Raw genomic sequence first — 16729 nt, 5'->3', positions numbered from 1 at the left:
GAGTACTGTTTCACTACAGACAGAGTACTGTTTCACTACAGACAGAGTACTGTTTCACTACAGACAGAGTACTGTTTCACTTCACTACAGACAGAGTACTGTTTCACTACAGACGGAGTACTGTTTCACTACAGACAGAGTACTGTTTCACTACAGACAGAGTACTGTTTTACTACAGACAGAGTACTTATTTATGTATATGGTAGTGAAGTATACCTATTGTATTGTAGTCTATATATTTATGTGTAGGGTAGTGAAGTATACCTATTGTAGTCTATATATTTATATATAGGGTATAGTGAAGTATACCTATTGTAGTCTATATATTTATGTATAGGGTATAGTGAAGTATACCTATTGTAGTCTATATTTATGTATAGGGTAGTGAAGTATATATATATCTTTTGTATACAGACCAGCTCATTATATCTGTGTATGTGTGAACTAACCTGTTTTCCTTTGTTTTACAGAATGCATGTATGGATGTAAGGAAGTTAAAGGAAATGGAGTATGAAATATTAACAAGTGCAATAAAAGGCTGGGAGGGGGAGGTAAGGTTCCTCTCTTACTAAACATGGCTGGTCAGCTTCATACAGGCACATTTATATGACTTGATATAAGCTGCCGATGCTTTGGTCATCATACCGTGGTAACTTAAAAGGATATCTTAAATATTGTGGTAACTCAACATCACCTTCACATAGATTTCTGTGTGTACATAATACCGTCCTTTTGTGTTATTCTTTCCTTATATTCAGTAATTGAGTTGTTCAGTTTTTAACCAGCTTAACACAACAGAAGAAATTTAATTTGAATGACTAAGTTATTACTTTGTACCTGACTTCAAATGGACTGTGTTACATAGTTTGTCATTGGCTCACTGTGTATGATTAAAGTATTCACAGTCAAAAGTCTGACCTGCTCATGATCGCCTACATTAGGAGACCTTAACCTGTGTTATTGTTCAATGTTCCCCATTAAGAGACATTAACCTGTGTTATTGTTCAATGTTCCCCATTAAAATACCTTAACCTGTGTTATTGTTCAATGTTCCCCATTAGGAGACCTTAACCTGTGTTATTGTTCAATGTTCCCCATTAAGAGCCCTTAACCTGTGTTATTGTTCAATGTTCCCCATTAAGATATCTTAACCTGTGTTATTGTTCAATGTTCCCCATTAGGAGACCTTAACCTGTGTTATTGTTCAATGTTCCCCATTAAGAGACCTTTACCTGTGTTATTGTTCAATGTTCCCCATTAAAAGACCTTAACCTGTGTTATTGTTCAGTGTTCCCCATTAAAAGACCTTAACCTGTGTTATTGTTCAGTGTTCCCCATTAAAAGACCTTAACCTGTGTTATTGTTCAGTGTTCCCCATTAAAAGACCTTAACCTGTGTTATTGTTCAGTGTTCCCCATTAAAAGACCTTAACCTGTGTTATTGTTCAGTGTTCCCCATTAAAAGACCTTAACCTGTGTTATTGTTCAATGTTCCCCATTAAGAGACCACCTGGATTAAAGTGACCATTTTCTTTTTCATTTCCGAGTATGGTCCGTTACTGCAGGTTTTACTTTATAAATACGTTAATACTAAGCCGGCTTGTGATGTAAGTAATAAGGTTCGTTTGAAAAGCATTTATGATATTCATGCAACGTGACTGAACACAACGCATTCTATTAAAGGCCTTGTACTATGTTACTGTAACTTTATTTTGCCTTCTTTAAAAGACTCAAAAATTCCCTTCAGATACAGCCATATGTAAACCAGTGTTTAGGACTTTGTGTTTAGGACTTTGTGAGGACTATAACTATGCATGATAACACCAATGTAATCCTTAATTAGTAATTCATGTTATTAGAGAGAATTTCTGCAAACAACTTTTCAAACATTGCATGAATGATTTGTAAGCTGGTGTATATCCTTATGTAGGTTTTAATTGATAGTGTACACATATATAATCACGTACAAATGATGTCCTTGTGAAGCTGTAAATAATTCAATTAGATGATCACTGATTACCAAAGCCCTTCCACTTCATTTGAAGCTTCTTCCTAAAACAGTCGCAAAAGATGAAATCATTCATTAGCTTTCATGTTTTAAAATAAATTCAGTAAAATAAATAAGATTGACTGATCAGTTGTACAGAACCACTTGTCTTGCGAGGATTATTTCTGGAAGTTTTATTTTGAGTCAGTCTGCCCTGGTGTGGTCACATGTGGTAGTGTACAGCTCACATTGTATGTCAGATGCATATTCCTGGTACGAAAAAAAGTCATAAAGTAAGGATACTGTAGCACTTATGTGATAAGGTTATCTCTGACAGTTCACAGCTGGTTAATTGTGGTCAGACACATGTAAGGGAGATAACTCCACCTATCTACAAACACCTAGCAGCCCTGTACACCAGGTATAAGGCTCTGAGTAGATCAGGTAGTTCAGCCTTGTCTTACTGGACAAGGTTCACTTAATTAAGAGATTGTGAGGTATGTATGGCCATACTTTTGTGGTCTTTTGATATTCTATAAAATATTGAATTTATGGTTTGTATGAATATTCCTGTGAATGTAGAAATACTGACATTATCAAAATTGAAAAAAAAAAAATGTTGTCACATTTGTTTTCCATTATGATAAATCTCATTTATTGGTCTATCTGCTGTTGTTCCTGATATTTGACATGTGTGTAAACATTTGATGATTGTTCAGACACAAAGAGAAACTCTTGTTGTTGTGTAAGTAGGACATTTCACTCCCAATTATAAATGCAACTTTTCTATTAGCACTGTAAGCACGCTACGTAAAGGTGGAGGGGATTGTTTTATGTATTCCAAGTGTGACTTTTTTTAAATTTGATTATTGAATTGGTGTTAGCTTCTCCACACTGACTTTACCTGTCTGGTGGAGTTGGGCGCCCAGTGGAGTTTTGATACTGAGGCAACTAAGTGTGATAGTAACGTTATTGATATTAAGATAAAGTCGTACTGTGCTGAAAATCAGTTCTTTTTCAAATTCCTTGATATATTTTATAACTTGTCCACTAACTGCATTCCCCCCTCCCCTCCTCCATTGACATTGTTCTGAAAACCTTACACTACATGTATTTCAATGCTGTGTAAGTGTACCCAACATTTTATCACCAGTATAAATACAAGGTTAGCTATGTTTGAGCCATTTCATTGTTGTTTTCCTTTTACAAATGTTTTTTTTAAAACAAAAAATAATTAGAGGAAAATCCAGACTATTCACTCAATACATTTTTTTGAACAAATGTAAATGGGTGGTTAAAAGCTCCATCAAATTGCATTATACCTGTATGCTGATACCATGTCACAGTTAGTAGGCGGACAGGTGAGAATTTGAGAATTTGTGTCGCAGGTAGTAGCTATATATATAGGTGGACAGGTGAGAATTTGTGTTACAGGTAGTAGGTGGACAGGTGAGAATTTGAGAGTTTGTGTTACAGGAGATGACCAAGCTAGGAGAGGTTGTTCACCTCTCCCATGTCCAGGTGGAGACTCTAGCTGGAGACAAGTGTGACCGCATCTTCGTCCTCTTTCCTAGTGTCCTTGTCATGTTGTCCATGAGTCCACGACTCAGCGGATACCAGTATGAGGTGAGTCACTGCTCGAGATTTAACAACTCAGTAACTCATTTATGTGGTAAAGTGAGTCATTACTTGAGAGTCAACAACTCAGTTACTCATTGATGCTCGAGAGTCAACAGCTCAGTTTGTCGTTGATGTGGTAAAGTGAGTCATTGCTCGAGAGTCAACAACTCAGTTTGTCGTTGATACTCGAGAGTCAACAGGTCAGTTTGTCGTTGATGTGGTAAAGCGAGTCACTACTCGAGAGTCAACAGCTAAGTTTGTCGTTGATGTGGTTAAGGGAGTCACTACTCGAGAGTCAACAGCTAAGTTTGTCGTTGATGTGGTTAAGTGAGTCACTGGGGGAGAGTCAACAGCTCAGTTTGTCGTTGATGGGGTAAAGTGAGTCACTACTCGAGAGCCAACAGCTCAGTTTGTCGTTGATACTCGAGAGTCAACAGCTCAGTAACTCATTGATGTGGTAAAGTGAGTCATTGCTCGAGAGTCAACAACTCAGTTTGTCGTTGATACTCGAGAGTCAACAGGTCAGTTTGTCGTTGATGTGGTAAAGTGAGTCACTACTCGAGAGCCAACAGCTCAGTTTGTCGTTGATGGGGTAAAGTGAGTCACTACTCGAGAGGCAACAGCTCAGTTTGTCGTTGATGTGGTAAAGTGAGTCACTACTCGAGAGCCAACAGCTCAGTTTGTCGTTGATGTGGTAAAGGGAGTCACTACTCTTGAGTCAACAACTCAGTTACTCATTGATGCTCGAGAGTCAACAGCTCAGTTTGTCGTTGATGGGGTAAAGTGAGTCACTACTCGAGAGTCAACAGCTCAGTTACTCACTGAGGTGGTAAAGTGAGTTACTGTGTTCAGGTCTGAGTGAGGAAATGGTAAAAAAGACCTGTTTACCATATTCTACATTTGACAAAGTTTACCAGTTAGAACAAATTGGGAACTAGTAGGAGTTAATTCTCCACTCCACAGTCAGTGACTTTGATTGCATATATACAGTAATGTTTAGGAAAACATCCATTACATTTGACCTACATTCTGAAGATTATGAAAGAAGGGCTGATTTCAGAGAAAGTGCTCTGGTTTCCTCAGCTTTGATATCATCTTATCTTACGGTGCCACTGGTAATTTGGAAATTAAAATTGAAATAGGTCCAATGGACTTGTTGTTTGTTTGAAGTTTTTGTAGAAGTGGGACATGTGCTCTAACACAATGTGTCACTGTGTATACTCTAACACAATGTGTCATTGTGTTAGAGTATACACAGAGACATATTGTGTTAGAGTATCCACAGTGACACATTGTTTTAGAGTATACACAGGGACGCATTGTGTTAGAGCATACACAGTGACGCATTGTGTTAGAGCATACACAGTGACGCATCGTGTTAGAGTATACAGAGTGACACATTGTGTTATAGTATACACAGAGACACATGGTGTTAGAGTATACATAGTGACACATTGTGTGAGAGTATACACAGTGTGTTAGAGTACACATAGTGACACATTGTGTTTGAGTATACACAGTGACAAATTGTGTTAGAGTATTCACAGTGACACATTGGGTTAGAGTATAAACAGTGAGACATTGTGTTAGAGTACACTCAGTGACACATTGTGGTAAAGTATACACAGTGACAAATTGTGTTAGAGTATAAACAGTGAGACATTGTGTTAGAGTACGCACAGTGACACATTGAGTTAGAGTATACACAGGGACGCATTGTGTTAGAGTATCCACAGTGACACATTGTTTTAGAGTATACACAGTAACACATTGTGTTAGACTATACACAGTGACGCATTGTGTTAGAGCATACACAGTGACGCACTGTGTTAGAGTACACACAGCGACACATTGTGTTAGAGTATGCCAAGTGACACATTGTGTTGGAGTATACACAGAGACACATTGGGTTAGAGTATAAACAGTGAGACATTGTGTTAGAGTACACACACTGACACATTGTGTTAGGGTACACACAGTGACACGTTGTGTTAGAGTATAGACAGTGACACATTGTGTGAGAGTATACACAGTGCCACATTGTGTTAGAGAATACACAGTGACACAGTGTGTTAGAGTACACATAGTGACACATTGTGTTCGAGTACACACAGTGACACGTTGTGTTAGAGTATAAACAGTGACACATTGTGTGAGAGTATACACAGTGTGTTAGAGTACACACACTGACACATTGTGTTAGACTATACACAGTGACGCATTGTGTTAGAGCATACACAGTGACGCACTGTGTTAGAGTACACTCAGTGACACATTGTGGTAGAGTATACACAGTGTGTTAGAGTACACTCAGTGACACATTGTGTATACTCTAACTCAATGTGTCACTGTGCGTACTCTAACACAATGACACATTGTGTTATAGTATACACAGAGACATATTGTGTTAGAGTATTCACAGTGACACATTGGGTTAGAGTATACACAATGTGTCACTCTGTATACTCTAACACAGTGCGTCACTGTGTATGCTCTAACACAATGTGGCACTGTGTATACTCTCACACAATGTGTCACTCTGTATACTCTAACACATTGTGTCACTGTGTATAATCTAACACAATGCGTCCCTGTGTATACTCTAACAGAATGTGTCACTGTGTATTCTCTAACACAATGTGTCACTGTGTATACTTGGGTATAATTTCATGTTACAAGGTATTGAAGGATCATAAAAATATAACACTGATAAAAGTCGTCTGAGAAGGCTCCAACTGATGATGTCATGCAATGCTAGTCATGGGGGTCTATATCTATGTGTGTATATAGGAACATGTTAGAATGTCAATCACGCAAAGCAGCGTAAACGATGGCTGGAGATAAAGAATCGTCCTTAAATGTTGGGAATTAAATCGGCATCAGTTGTATCTGAAGCTGAACATCTTAGCTGAGAATGAGATACTGGTGACATCTGTTGAAGCACTTGAGCGAGACTGATCCAATGTTGACATCTGTTGAGTTGGAAACGTGTATTTTGATCACACCCTGTAATAACATGGCATTGTTTACACACAGCCTCAGTGTGTGTACCCACACTCAGTCCCCGACACCTAAAACATATGGAAAATCATACTCTGTAGCACTCTCAAACCCTCCTTATCTGGATCAGTGGAGACTTCGACCTTTTGCCTGCCAAGGTTGAGAGTAACAGGTGCCGTGTTTCAGTGTGAGCTACTAATTAATTGGTGTTCCTCCACAGGGTTCCCTACCCCTCAGTGGTATGAGTGTATGTCTGTGTGAGGACGAGGCAGAAAATCAAGAGTCACTCAGCTTTGAAATTTCAGGTAAGTTCATTTTGCTTAGTGCATTGAAACATTTTTTTCATTATACGGTACATTATCCGTTGTATGTTTCCATATCATGTTTGCTTATTTGCATATCAAGTATGCTAATTTACATATCTGGTTTGCTTATTTGCATATCAGGTATACTCATTTACATATCAAATATGAATATTCATTTGCATATTATGTTTGCTCATTTACATTTTAGGTAGTGTTTATTATCCATATTATATACTGGTACGCTCATTTACATATCAGTTATACTATTTACATGTTACATTTGCTCATTCATATATTAGATATGTGTAGTTACATTTCAGATACTAGGTATGCACATCAACATATATCAAATTTACTGGTTTACATGTCAGGATAGTGTAGGCATGTAGCTCATATCTAAATTAGAAAATATGATCAGTTCATATGAGTTTCTATCTATGTTTGGTGTTTAACAGTTTGTTAGGTTCAATTTTATAAAAGAAAAGTGTTTAAGATTTACAATGGTGATTTTAAATGATATAGAAAAGTTGTCATCAGTTTTCATTCCATATCAAGTTAAAATAGCAACAATTTGTATATGGTATTAGACAAATTGTATACATACTGCTCTTGGAAAGCTCAGGGTTGCCAACCTTTTAGGAGTCCAGTGTGGGAGATCTCCCTCCACTGGGTTTACAATGTGTGAGACTTTTGACGGTGTCGCGGTGTAACATCGTTTTGGGTGTTAAGATAACATTTACAAATGTATCAAACAAATCCTGGCTTTCTCTGACTACTATAACATCTGCATTGTTGATATTTTCACTTAAAGGTCTTTGTAGGAAAATAAAACAAAACATTTTTTGCAGATATATAAAAGATTTTTATTTATCACACAAAAAAAACTGACATCAGAAATGCAACACATTATATAATCAAAGGCCTTTCTTGTAACGATTCCACCCTTGGCTAGAACAGGTACCAGTCTTTTTTTCTGTATTTCCATGACCTGTTAAAAAAATAACAGTTCATATCAAAAGTAAGAACTTTACCATAGTAACATGAAAAAGTTCATAACATGAAAGATAAAAAAAATATGATAATTTGACAGTGGAAAAATATTTTACAATTACTTCTGGCTACTATCCTAAGCAACAAATAACAGTAAGACCCTTAGCATTTATACCACGTTTGCAATCCGATTTGTTGCATGATTATGTATTGGACTACCTATGTACTATGTCTATCCAACATGCCAAAGCACTTCCCGAAAACTCGTTATTTTTTCATCGCATCAGATTAAAATTGTTTATTACTACAAGTCTCTGGTGTGTTAAATCATATACGCCACTTTACTGCAAAAAATAACTTTGAACTTTTCATCAGCCATTAGCGACTGTCTGTTCGTGATTCAAGAATAGTTTTCTCTTAATATTTGTGAAGGCCCGACCTAAAAACAATCTTTCCTAATACACGACGATATTATTAGTAAAACTTTCTTTTTCTGTGTGATAGGTACGTTCAATATTAAGTTTAGGAGCGAAAACAGCTTGATTGATTGATTGACTCACCTTACGATATATTTACATTCGTTCCCACCCACCGGATGTAAAGCGACACCTTGCGTCAGCTCACTTCCAAAGCACAACGTTGCAATAAGAGTTATTTCCCTTTGTACGACCCAAGCTAAAAATTGCCGATTTATGGCTTCGCGTGGGATACAGGGAGAATATTTTCGAATGCGTGAGATTTATGGCTCACGTGGTGTGAGACATTATTATGCGTGAGTAAGGTCGTCTCAGCGTGACGAATGCGTGAGATTTTGTCTCACGCCGTGAGAGTTGGCAACCCTGAAAGCTGTTGACTTTTTTTTAAGAATGGTAATTTTCGACTCATTAACTTGTTAGAAAGCTACACAACCAGACACAAATCTATTTTACCTGATTAACTAATACCTAGTAACAGTGTTTATCTCAAATTACAGGCATTGTGTTTAATAAGGTAGCATCACGCCTTAAGGGAGATAACTCTAACACAAATCGTGAAATGTAGTATATAACCTTAACTGTAACACAAATCACAGGTATAATGTGTAAGGTAGCATGTAACTGTTATTATATAGGGTAAACAATTCCTCTAACCCTGTTGCTGATTGTATGAAAGCTCTAGAGATCACAGTAAAAAACAACATGTGACAGTAAATATTATATAATTGACATTTGGTAAAACACAAAGTGACTTCTGTCAAGATTTTACTGCAAAAGCCTCTGAAATGTATTTCTTACTGATGAAAAAAGGAACACATTTATAGGAAACACCTGGAGAAATCAGTGTCATATCTGTTTTACTACATAGTCATTAAGCCTTCACAATTTGTTTCTTTTTATAACACTTAAGTAGAACGGTGTGATGAATTGGGTCAGGAATGCGGGCCTGAAGAATTGATTTCTCCTGGGCTGGCAGTACTGCTAATCTCTGTACCTATATATGATGCTGTGTTCTTGATGATTCCTCTAGATATGGGTAAAAGGAAAGGTTGTAAGATCTTGAATAAAACTTACTGTTTTCACCCTAATAGTTGTACTGGGCACTGTATTCACCCTAATAGTTGTACTGGGCACTGTATTCACCCTAATAGTTCTACTGGGCACTGTATTCACCCTAATAGTTCTACTGGGCACTGTATTCACCCTAATAGTTCTACTGGGCACTGTATTCACCCTAATAGTTGTACTGGGCACTGTATTCACCCTAATAGTTGTACTGGGCACTGTATTCACCCTAATAGTTGTACTGGGCACTGTATTCACCCTAATAGTTGTACTGGGCACTGTATTCACCCTAATAGTTGTACTGGGCACTGTATTCACCCTAATAGTTGTACTGGGCACTGTATTCACCCTAATAGTTGTACTGGGCACTGTATTCACCCTAATAGTTGTACTGGGCACTGTATTCACCCTAATAGTTGTACTGGGCACTGTATTCACCCTAATAGTTGTACTGGGCACTGTATTCACCCTAATAGTTGTACTGGGCACTGTATTCACCCTAATAGTTGTACTGGGCACTGTATTCACCCTAATAGTTGTACTGGGCACTGTATTCACCCTAATAGTTGTACTGGGCACTGTATTCACCCTAATAGTTGTACTGGGCACTGTATTCACCCTAATAGTTCTACTGGGCACTGTATTCACCCTAATAGTTGTACTGGGTATTTAACAATTAGAGACAAATTAGAACTGTTACAAGCCTTCCAATACTCTTAAAAATAGTAGTAATAGATATTTTTTTGTTGAAGTTGGTAATTTATTATAAAGTCAAGAAACACTTTATGATAAAAAAGGATAGGAGGCACTTAGAAGGGAAGGGGTGTTTAAGAGGTTGAATACAGTATATACCTGCTTGTTGAATTTCTGGAGTGTAAAATGCATTCTTTGCTATTTGGAGAGAAAAAAAATGATGGTTTTAAATATTGGCAGCCTGTATTTATGTGTAAGTGGTAAGTGTGCTGTGGTCGTGTTATCATCACTGAAGATCTAAGGTTAATATTTCTTGTAGTGAAATGTTATGAATCATGTAAATATTAGGGTGTTACTGTTTGGAATGCGGACAATGCATAGATCATTACCAAGAAGATTAAAGAGAATGGTACTGGTCAATGTGACCTATATTTTCTTCTTCATACTTAAACTTTGCATTCAACCACTCAATGTCTGTGGTTAGAATTTGCAGCAAAGTGGGACTGGGGTGTATGTTTTACAGATACTTTCTAGCTTTAACCTATCGTGTTATTACAGTTGAAAGCAACTACTCCATCATACAGTAAAGTTGATGCAATACAAGGCAGGGATATTTTGAAAGAGACAGGATTGAAAATATCAGTGGGACGGAAATACTATAGTTTACATAAATAACAGCATTCTATTACATACAGTCATGCTTCACTAACTCTTTATTTCAAAGTGGATTTAGATTACAATAGTTTACAGGCACCAAACAGTGTCTTGGATGTTGTGGTTTCAGAGCAACCTGTATATTTATAGCCATTGGACTGCTCATAATCTTCATTAGATAAATATAGAACCAAATAAAAAAAAAAAAGAGGAAATATTATGGTTTTAATGGTTTAAAATTTGGAACCAAATGCCAATGAGGAAATGAGATGTTTAGTGCTAAATTTGTGTGAGTCGCTTTTGGAGCCTTAACACTTAAAAGTTTGGCACGAGGTATCGGTAAAGCTGTAAAATGTGTTAGGTCTGGTCACAAGTCCTATGTTCCCGCCTAACCCCACGGCTTCAGTGTAAAACACATACAAATTTTGAGTTTCAACTTTTCAGCAGTATCACTTTACAAATTAACCCCAGTTAATTCTGGTTGGTCGGTCCTTGTTATGGCTAGGAACCGCAGCTATTCTTTTAAAACATTCATTATGTCAGTTTTATGTTTTATCAACATGTGGGCTCAATTTTCTGTAGAGTACATTTTAAATACAGTATAGCTAGGAAAGAAAATGTTTCCTAATTTTTGTATGGAAGCAGTTGAGATAAGATTAGTAATCTACACAGAGAGATTCCTGATAGATTGTACAGGATAAAATATCAACCTATCAAAGCATTTTTCTAAACGTGACTGTTGAAGATAACTAAGCATAAGATGCTAACCTGTCCAAACATTTTAGACAACGATTGGACCATAACCACAGGGATGCTGCTGATTTTCAAAGTATGGATGTGTATAGCAACAAAATTGACGTTTTGCCTTAGTTGATACAGTTTCATTTTGAAAAGTAGATAATAGAAATGATCTCCTTGTAAGTAATGTGAATGGTGATAACATCTGGGTGATAACATTGCTGTTACAGGGAATATGATAGAGGATATCATTGTTAGTAGTGTGATGGGTGATAACATTGCTGTTACAGGGAATATGATAGAGGAGATCATTGTTAGTAGTGTGATGGGTGATAACATTGCTGTTACAGGGAATATGATAGAGGAGATCATTGTTAGTAGTGTGATGGGTGATAACATTGCTGTTACAGGGAATATGATAGAGGAGATCATTGTTAGTAGTGTGATGGGTGATAACATTGCTGTTACAGGGAATATGATAGAGGAGATCATTGTTAGTAGTGTGATGGGTGATAACATTGCTGTTACAGGGAATATGATAGAGGAGATCATTGTTAGTAGTGTGATGGGTGATAACATTGCTGTTACAGGGAATATGATAGAGGAGATCATTGTTAGTAGTGTGATGGGTGATAACATTGCTGTTACAGGGAATATGATAGAGGAGATCATTGTTAGTAGTGTGATGGGTGATAACATTGCTGTTACAGGGAATATGATAGAGGAGATCATTGTTAGTAGTGTGATGGGTGATAACATTGCTGTTACAGGGAATATGATAGAGGAGATCATTGTTAGTAGTGTGATGGGTGATAACATTGCTGTTACAGGGAATATGATAGAGGAGATCATTGTTAGTAGTGTGATGGGTGATAACATTGCTGTTACAGGGAATATGATAGAGGAGATCATTGTTAGTAGTGTGATGGGTGATAACATTGCTGTTACAGGGAATATGATAGAGGAGATCATTGTTAGTAGTGTGATGGGTGATAACATTGCTGTTACAGGGAATATGATAGAGGAGATCATTGTTAGTAGTGTGATGGGTGATAACATTGCTGTTACAGGGAATATGATAGAGGAGATCATTGTTAGTAGTGTGATGGGTGATAACATTGCTGTTACAGGGAATATGATAGAGGAGATCATTGTTAGTAGTGTGATGGGTGATAACATTGCTGTTACAGGGAATATGATAGAGGAGATCATTGTTAGTAGTGTGATGGGTGATAACATTGCTGTTACAGGGAATATGATAGAGGAGATCATTGTTAGTAGTGTGATGGGTGATAACATTGCTGTTACAGGGAATATGATAGAGGAGATCATTGTTAGTAGTGTGATGGGTGATAACATTGCTGTTACAGGGAATATGATAGAGGAGATCATTGTTAGTAGTGTGATGGGTGATAACATTGCTGTTACAGGGAATATGATAGAGGAGATCATTGTTAGTAGTGTGATGGGTGATAACATTGCTGTTACAGGGAATATGATAGTGGAGATCATAGTTAGTAGTGTGATAGGTGATAACATTGCTGTTACAGGGAATATGATGGAGGAGATCATTGTTAGTAGTGTGATGGGAGATAACATTGCTGCTCCAGGGAATATGATAGAGGAGATCATTGTTAGTAGTGGGATTGGTGCTAACATTGCTGTTACAGGGAATATGATAGAGGAGATCATTGGTAGTAGTGTGATGGGAGATAACATTGCTGCTCCAGGGAATATGATAGAGGAGATCATTGGTAGTAGTGTGATGGGAGATAACATTGCTGCTCCAGGGAATATGATAGAGGAGATCATTGGTAGTAGTGTGATGGGAGATAACATTGCTGCTACAGGGAATATGATAGAGGAGATCATAGTTAGTAGTGTGATGGGGGATAACATTACTGTTACAGGGAATATGATGGAGTAGATCATTGTTAGTAGTGTGATGGGTGATAACGTTGCTGTTACAGGGAATATGATAGAGGATATCATAGTTAGTAGTGTGAGGGGTTATAACATTACTGTTACAGGGAATATGATGGAGTAGATCATTGTTAGTAGTGTGATGGGAGATAACATTACTGTTACAGGGAATATGATAGAGGATATCATAGTTAGTAGTGTGATGGGGGATAACATTACTGTTACAGGGAATATGATGGAGTAGATCATTGTTAGTAGTGTGATGGGTGATATCATTGCTGTTACAGGGAATATGATAGAGGAGATCATTGTTACCTGTGGAACAAACACAGAAGCTACCTCATGGGTTGAAGCTTTAAAACAACAAGTCAGCCTGTCACTCACCTCAGGGACCACCAAACCACAGAGTTTACAGGTATGTCAAGGTCACTCACCTCAGGGACCACCGAACCACAGAGTTTACAGGTATATCAAGGTCACTCACCTCAGGGACCACCAAACCACAGAGTTTACAGGTATGTCAAGGTCACTCACCTCAGGGACCACCTAACCACAGAGTTTACAGGTAGGTCAAGGTCACTCACCTCAGAGACCACCAAACCTCAGAGTTTACAGGTATGTCAAGGTCTCTCACCTCAAGGACCACCAAACCACAGAGTTTACAGGTAGGTCAAGGTCACTCACCTCAGGGACCACCAAACCTCAGAGTTTACAGGTAGGTCAAGGTCACTCACCCCAGGGACCATCAAACCTCAGAGTTTACAGGTAGGTCAATGTCACTCTTTCAAGATCAAAGTCATTTCCAAATCTCCTAGTTTACAACTGCATATATTGTCGGAGCTTAAAGGTATAGGTCAAGGTTATCAACAAGCAGCTCAGCTTAAAGGTAGGTCAAAGAAGTTCCTAGGTAGGTCAAGGTTTTTCATAGCTGACAGGTTGATCAATGTCATTCATAGTTTATATTACTGGTAGGTAAAGTGAATACTTATCTTCCGAGTGTAAATATAGGTCAGTGCCAATTATGAGTTAAGATTGATTGGTCAAGGATATTTTGCGTTGTATAAATGATTGTTGTGCTTTCCACTTCAAGGGGCTTGAAGGTGAGGCCCAAGAGTGACTATTTTAACTACTACTTAAATTTGGCTTGACATATTTTAGCTTAACTTGGTTTAAAACGTCTTTGTTAAATCATCACAGAACAGGTAACTGATACAGGCCCCATTGAGGATCTTGTCTCTGTTCACTTGCCTTCATTTATTAAGTATGTATTTGTACAGATATCCACGTCCCAGCCGAGTATCAGTCAGCTGACACAAGCCAAGACAGCCAAGATGACCCACTCCACATGGAGTACTTCATGTCTACGGCCTTCCCCACCTCTCCGCCAACACCTCATCTGTAAAGAGGAGGTCATCCGCAGTCCACGCATGGGTCGCAAACCCGTCCGCCGGAAACCGGGTATGTACAGGTCACTGGAAGAATTCATAATTTACCCCCTCTATGAGATTCATAAACAAGCACCAAATAATGCCCTGTTTTTAAAAATACTGAAATACTCAATCTCTGTTCTAATAGGAACTTTTTAAATTGAAAAAAAACTATTGAAAAGTATGGAGGGTGACACCTGATAGAGATTTGGCTTAAGTGATAATACTCTCAAGTTCAAAAGAATGTCGGAAATTATTTTTTGTTGTGGAATATAAGTTAAAATTCCAAAAAAACATAATTTGACTTACTGTTTTTATATGGCTGTTGTTTTCTCTACCTTTGTGGCAGTGCGGACCCATTCTCAGGATGAGTATGACTACAAATGCAAATGGAGACAGTGTTAGTTCTACCTATTTGTCAGTGCATCTCCTTTTTGATTTTGTATATGGCGATGTTTTATTTTTATTTTCAATGTTGTATGTGACCCCTTTTGCATCATTTATTTTCAATGTTGTATGTGACCCCTTTTGCATTATTTATTTTCAATGTTGTATTTGACTGCAATTGCATCATTTATTTTCAGTGTTGTATACGACCTTGATTGCACCATTAATTGTCATTGTTGTCTTTCATCAATATCATTCGCTTTGTTTGCTTTAAGATATGAATATATTTTATTGCATATTTTTCCCCAACATCATCAGATGGTTGGCTGTTCAAATTTGTCTGTGGTCCATCCTTTGTCCATCCTTAGTTCCTGTGAACACTTTTCTCAAGAAATACTCAACTCATCTATTTCAAATTTCATATAAAGGTTATTCTTTTGTCCAAAGTTATGTGTGTTTCATTTTGAGACTGATCAGATAAAAAAAATGGCTGTCAATGCAAGTAGCCATCTTTGATTTTGACAGTGAAGGTTTGTTATTGCTATTTTCTAGTAAAGATCATCTTGGGTAGAAGATGGTATCAATTTGACCAATATTTAAATATTATTCTTCTCCACACTCAAATGTACTATATTCAAATATTCTGGAAGGAAAGATCTTAGGTGCTTAATTTCATTATCCCCTGGTCGTCCATTCTCCCTTGGAAGGGTAACAGTTAAGTTTATACATATATCGACAAAAGACACATATACATATATGATGAGAAGGAAATTAGAGGGTATGAGAAAGTAAGGTCCTGACCTACCCTTAGGGCTGGAGGACCAGCTAGGCCTTATAAAGGGGGGAAATTCACAAATATATATAAAAAAAAAATGTTTTATTTCTCAGACTCGGATTTACTAGAATTAAAATACTCTTTGAGGATAGAAAAGTCCTCAGGTGCTTTATCTAAATTGTATTTACTGTTGACAAATACTATTAATCCAACAGAATAATAGAAAAAATCAAACTTTCATTCGAAGATCTTACAAATGGTGGTCACCAAGATCCCTCTAAGACCTCTTGTTACAATAAAACACCCTTTTATTAAGTTTCGTGGATATATTGCAGTATTACAAAAGGTTATGCTTCCATTCTGAATCAAACAATAGAAGTTGCCAGTATGTGTTGAGATTGTTGTTTTTGTGCACTTTGCATGGCAACATGGCATGGAAGGTCTGTAGTAGAAGTCAGAACCTGAAGGACCCATGCAGACATCTTCTGTTGCATGGCAACATGGCATGGAAGATCTGTAGTAGAAGTCAGAACCTGAAGGACCCAGACATCTTCTGTCGCATGGTAACATGACATGGAAGATCTGTAGTAGAAGTCGGAACCTGAAGGACCCAGACATCTTCTGTTGCATGGTAACATGGCATGGAAGATCTGTAGTAGAAGTCAGAACCTGAAGGACCCAGACATCTTC

At 37.5% G+C, this 16729-nt stretch overlaps 1 protein-coding gene across 9 annotated transcripts in view; it reads left to right on the top strand.

Annotated features, from left to right (window-relative positions):
* The window catches only part of LOC110467281 (rho guanine nucleotide exchange factor 7-like), a 108012-nt gene that overhangs the window by 67792 nt on the left and 23491 nt on the right, over positions 1-16729 (top strand). For 8 of the 9 annotated variants that reach the window (XM_021524355.1, XM_021524347.1, XM_021524381.1 and 5 more), the window contains exons 10-15: positions 471-551; positions 3463-3612; positions 6827-6911; positions 13738-13865; positions 14728-14908; positions 15227-15277. In XM_021524355.1, coding sequence (XP_021380030.1) covers positions 471-551; positions 3463-3612; positions 6827-6911; positions 13738-13865; positions 14728-14908; positions 15227-15277 — 676 coding nt within the window. The remainder of the gene's footprint in view (positions 1-470; positions 552-3462; positions 3613-6826; positions 6912-13737; positions 13866-14727; positions 14909-15226; positions 15278-16729) is intronic. The other variant, XM_021524372.1, reaches the window with a different exon arrangement.

The sequence above is a fragment of the Mizuhopecten yessoensis genome, unplaced genomic scaffold, assembly GCF_002113885.1.
Source record: "Mizuhopecten yessoensis strain PY_sf001 unplaced genomic scaffold, ASM211388v2 scaffold1741, whole genome shotgun sequence".
Taxonomy (NCBI): Eukaryota; Metazoa; Mollusca; class Bivalvia; order Pectinida; family Pectinidae; genus Mizuhopecten; species Mizuhopecten yessoensis.
The sequence above is the reverse complement of the archived record's forward strand: the minus strand, read 5'-3'. Positions and strand labels throughout refer to the sequence as shown.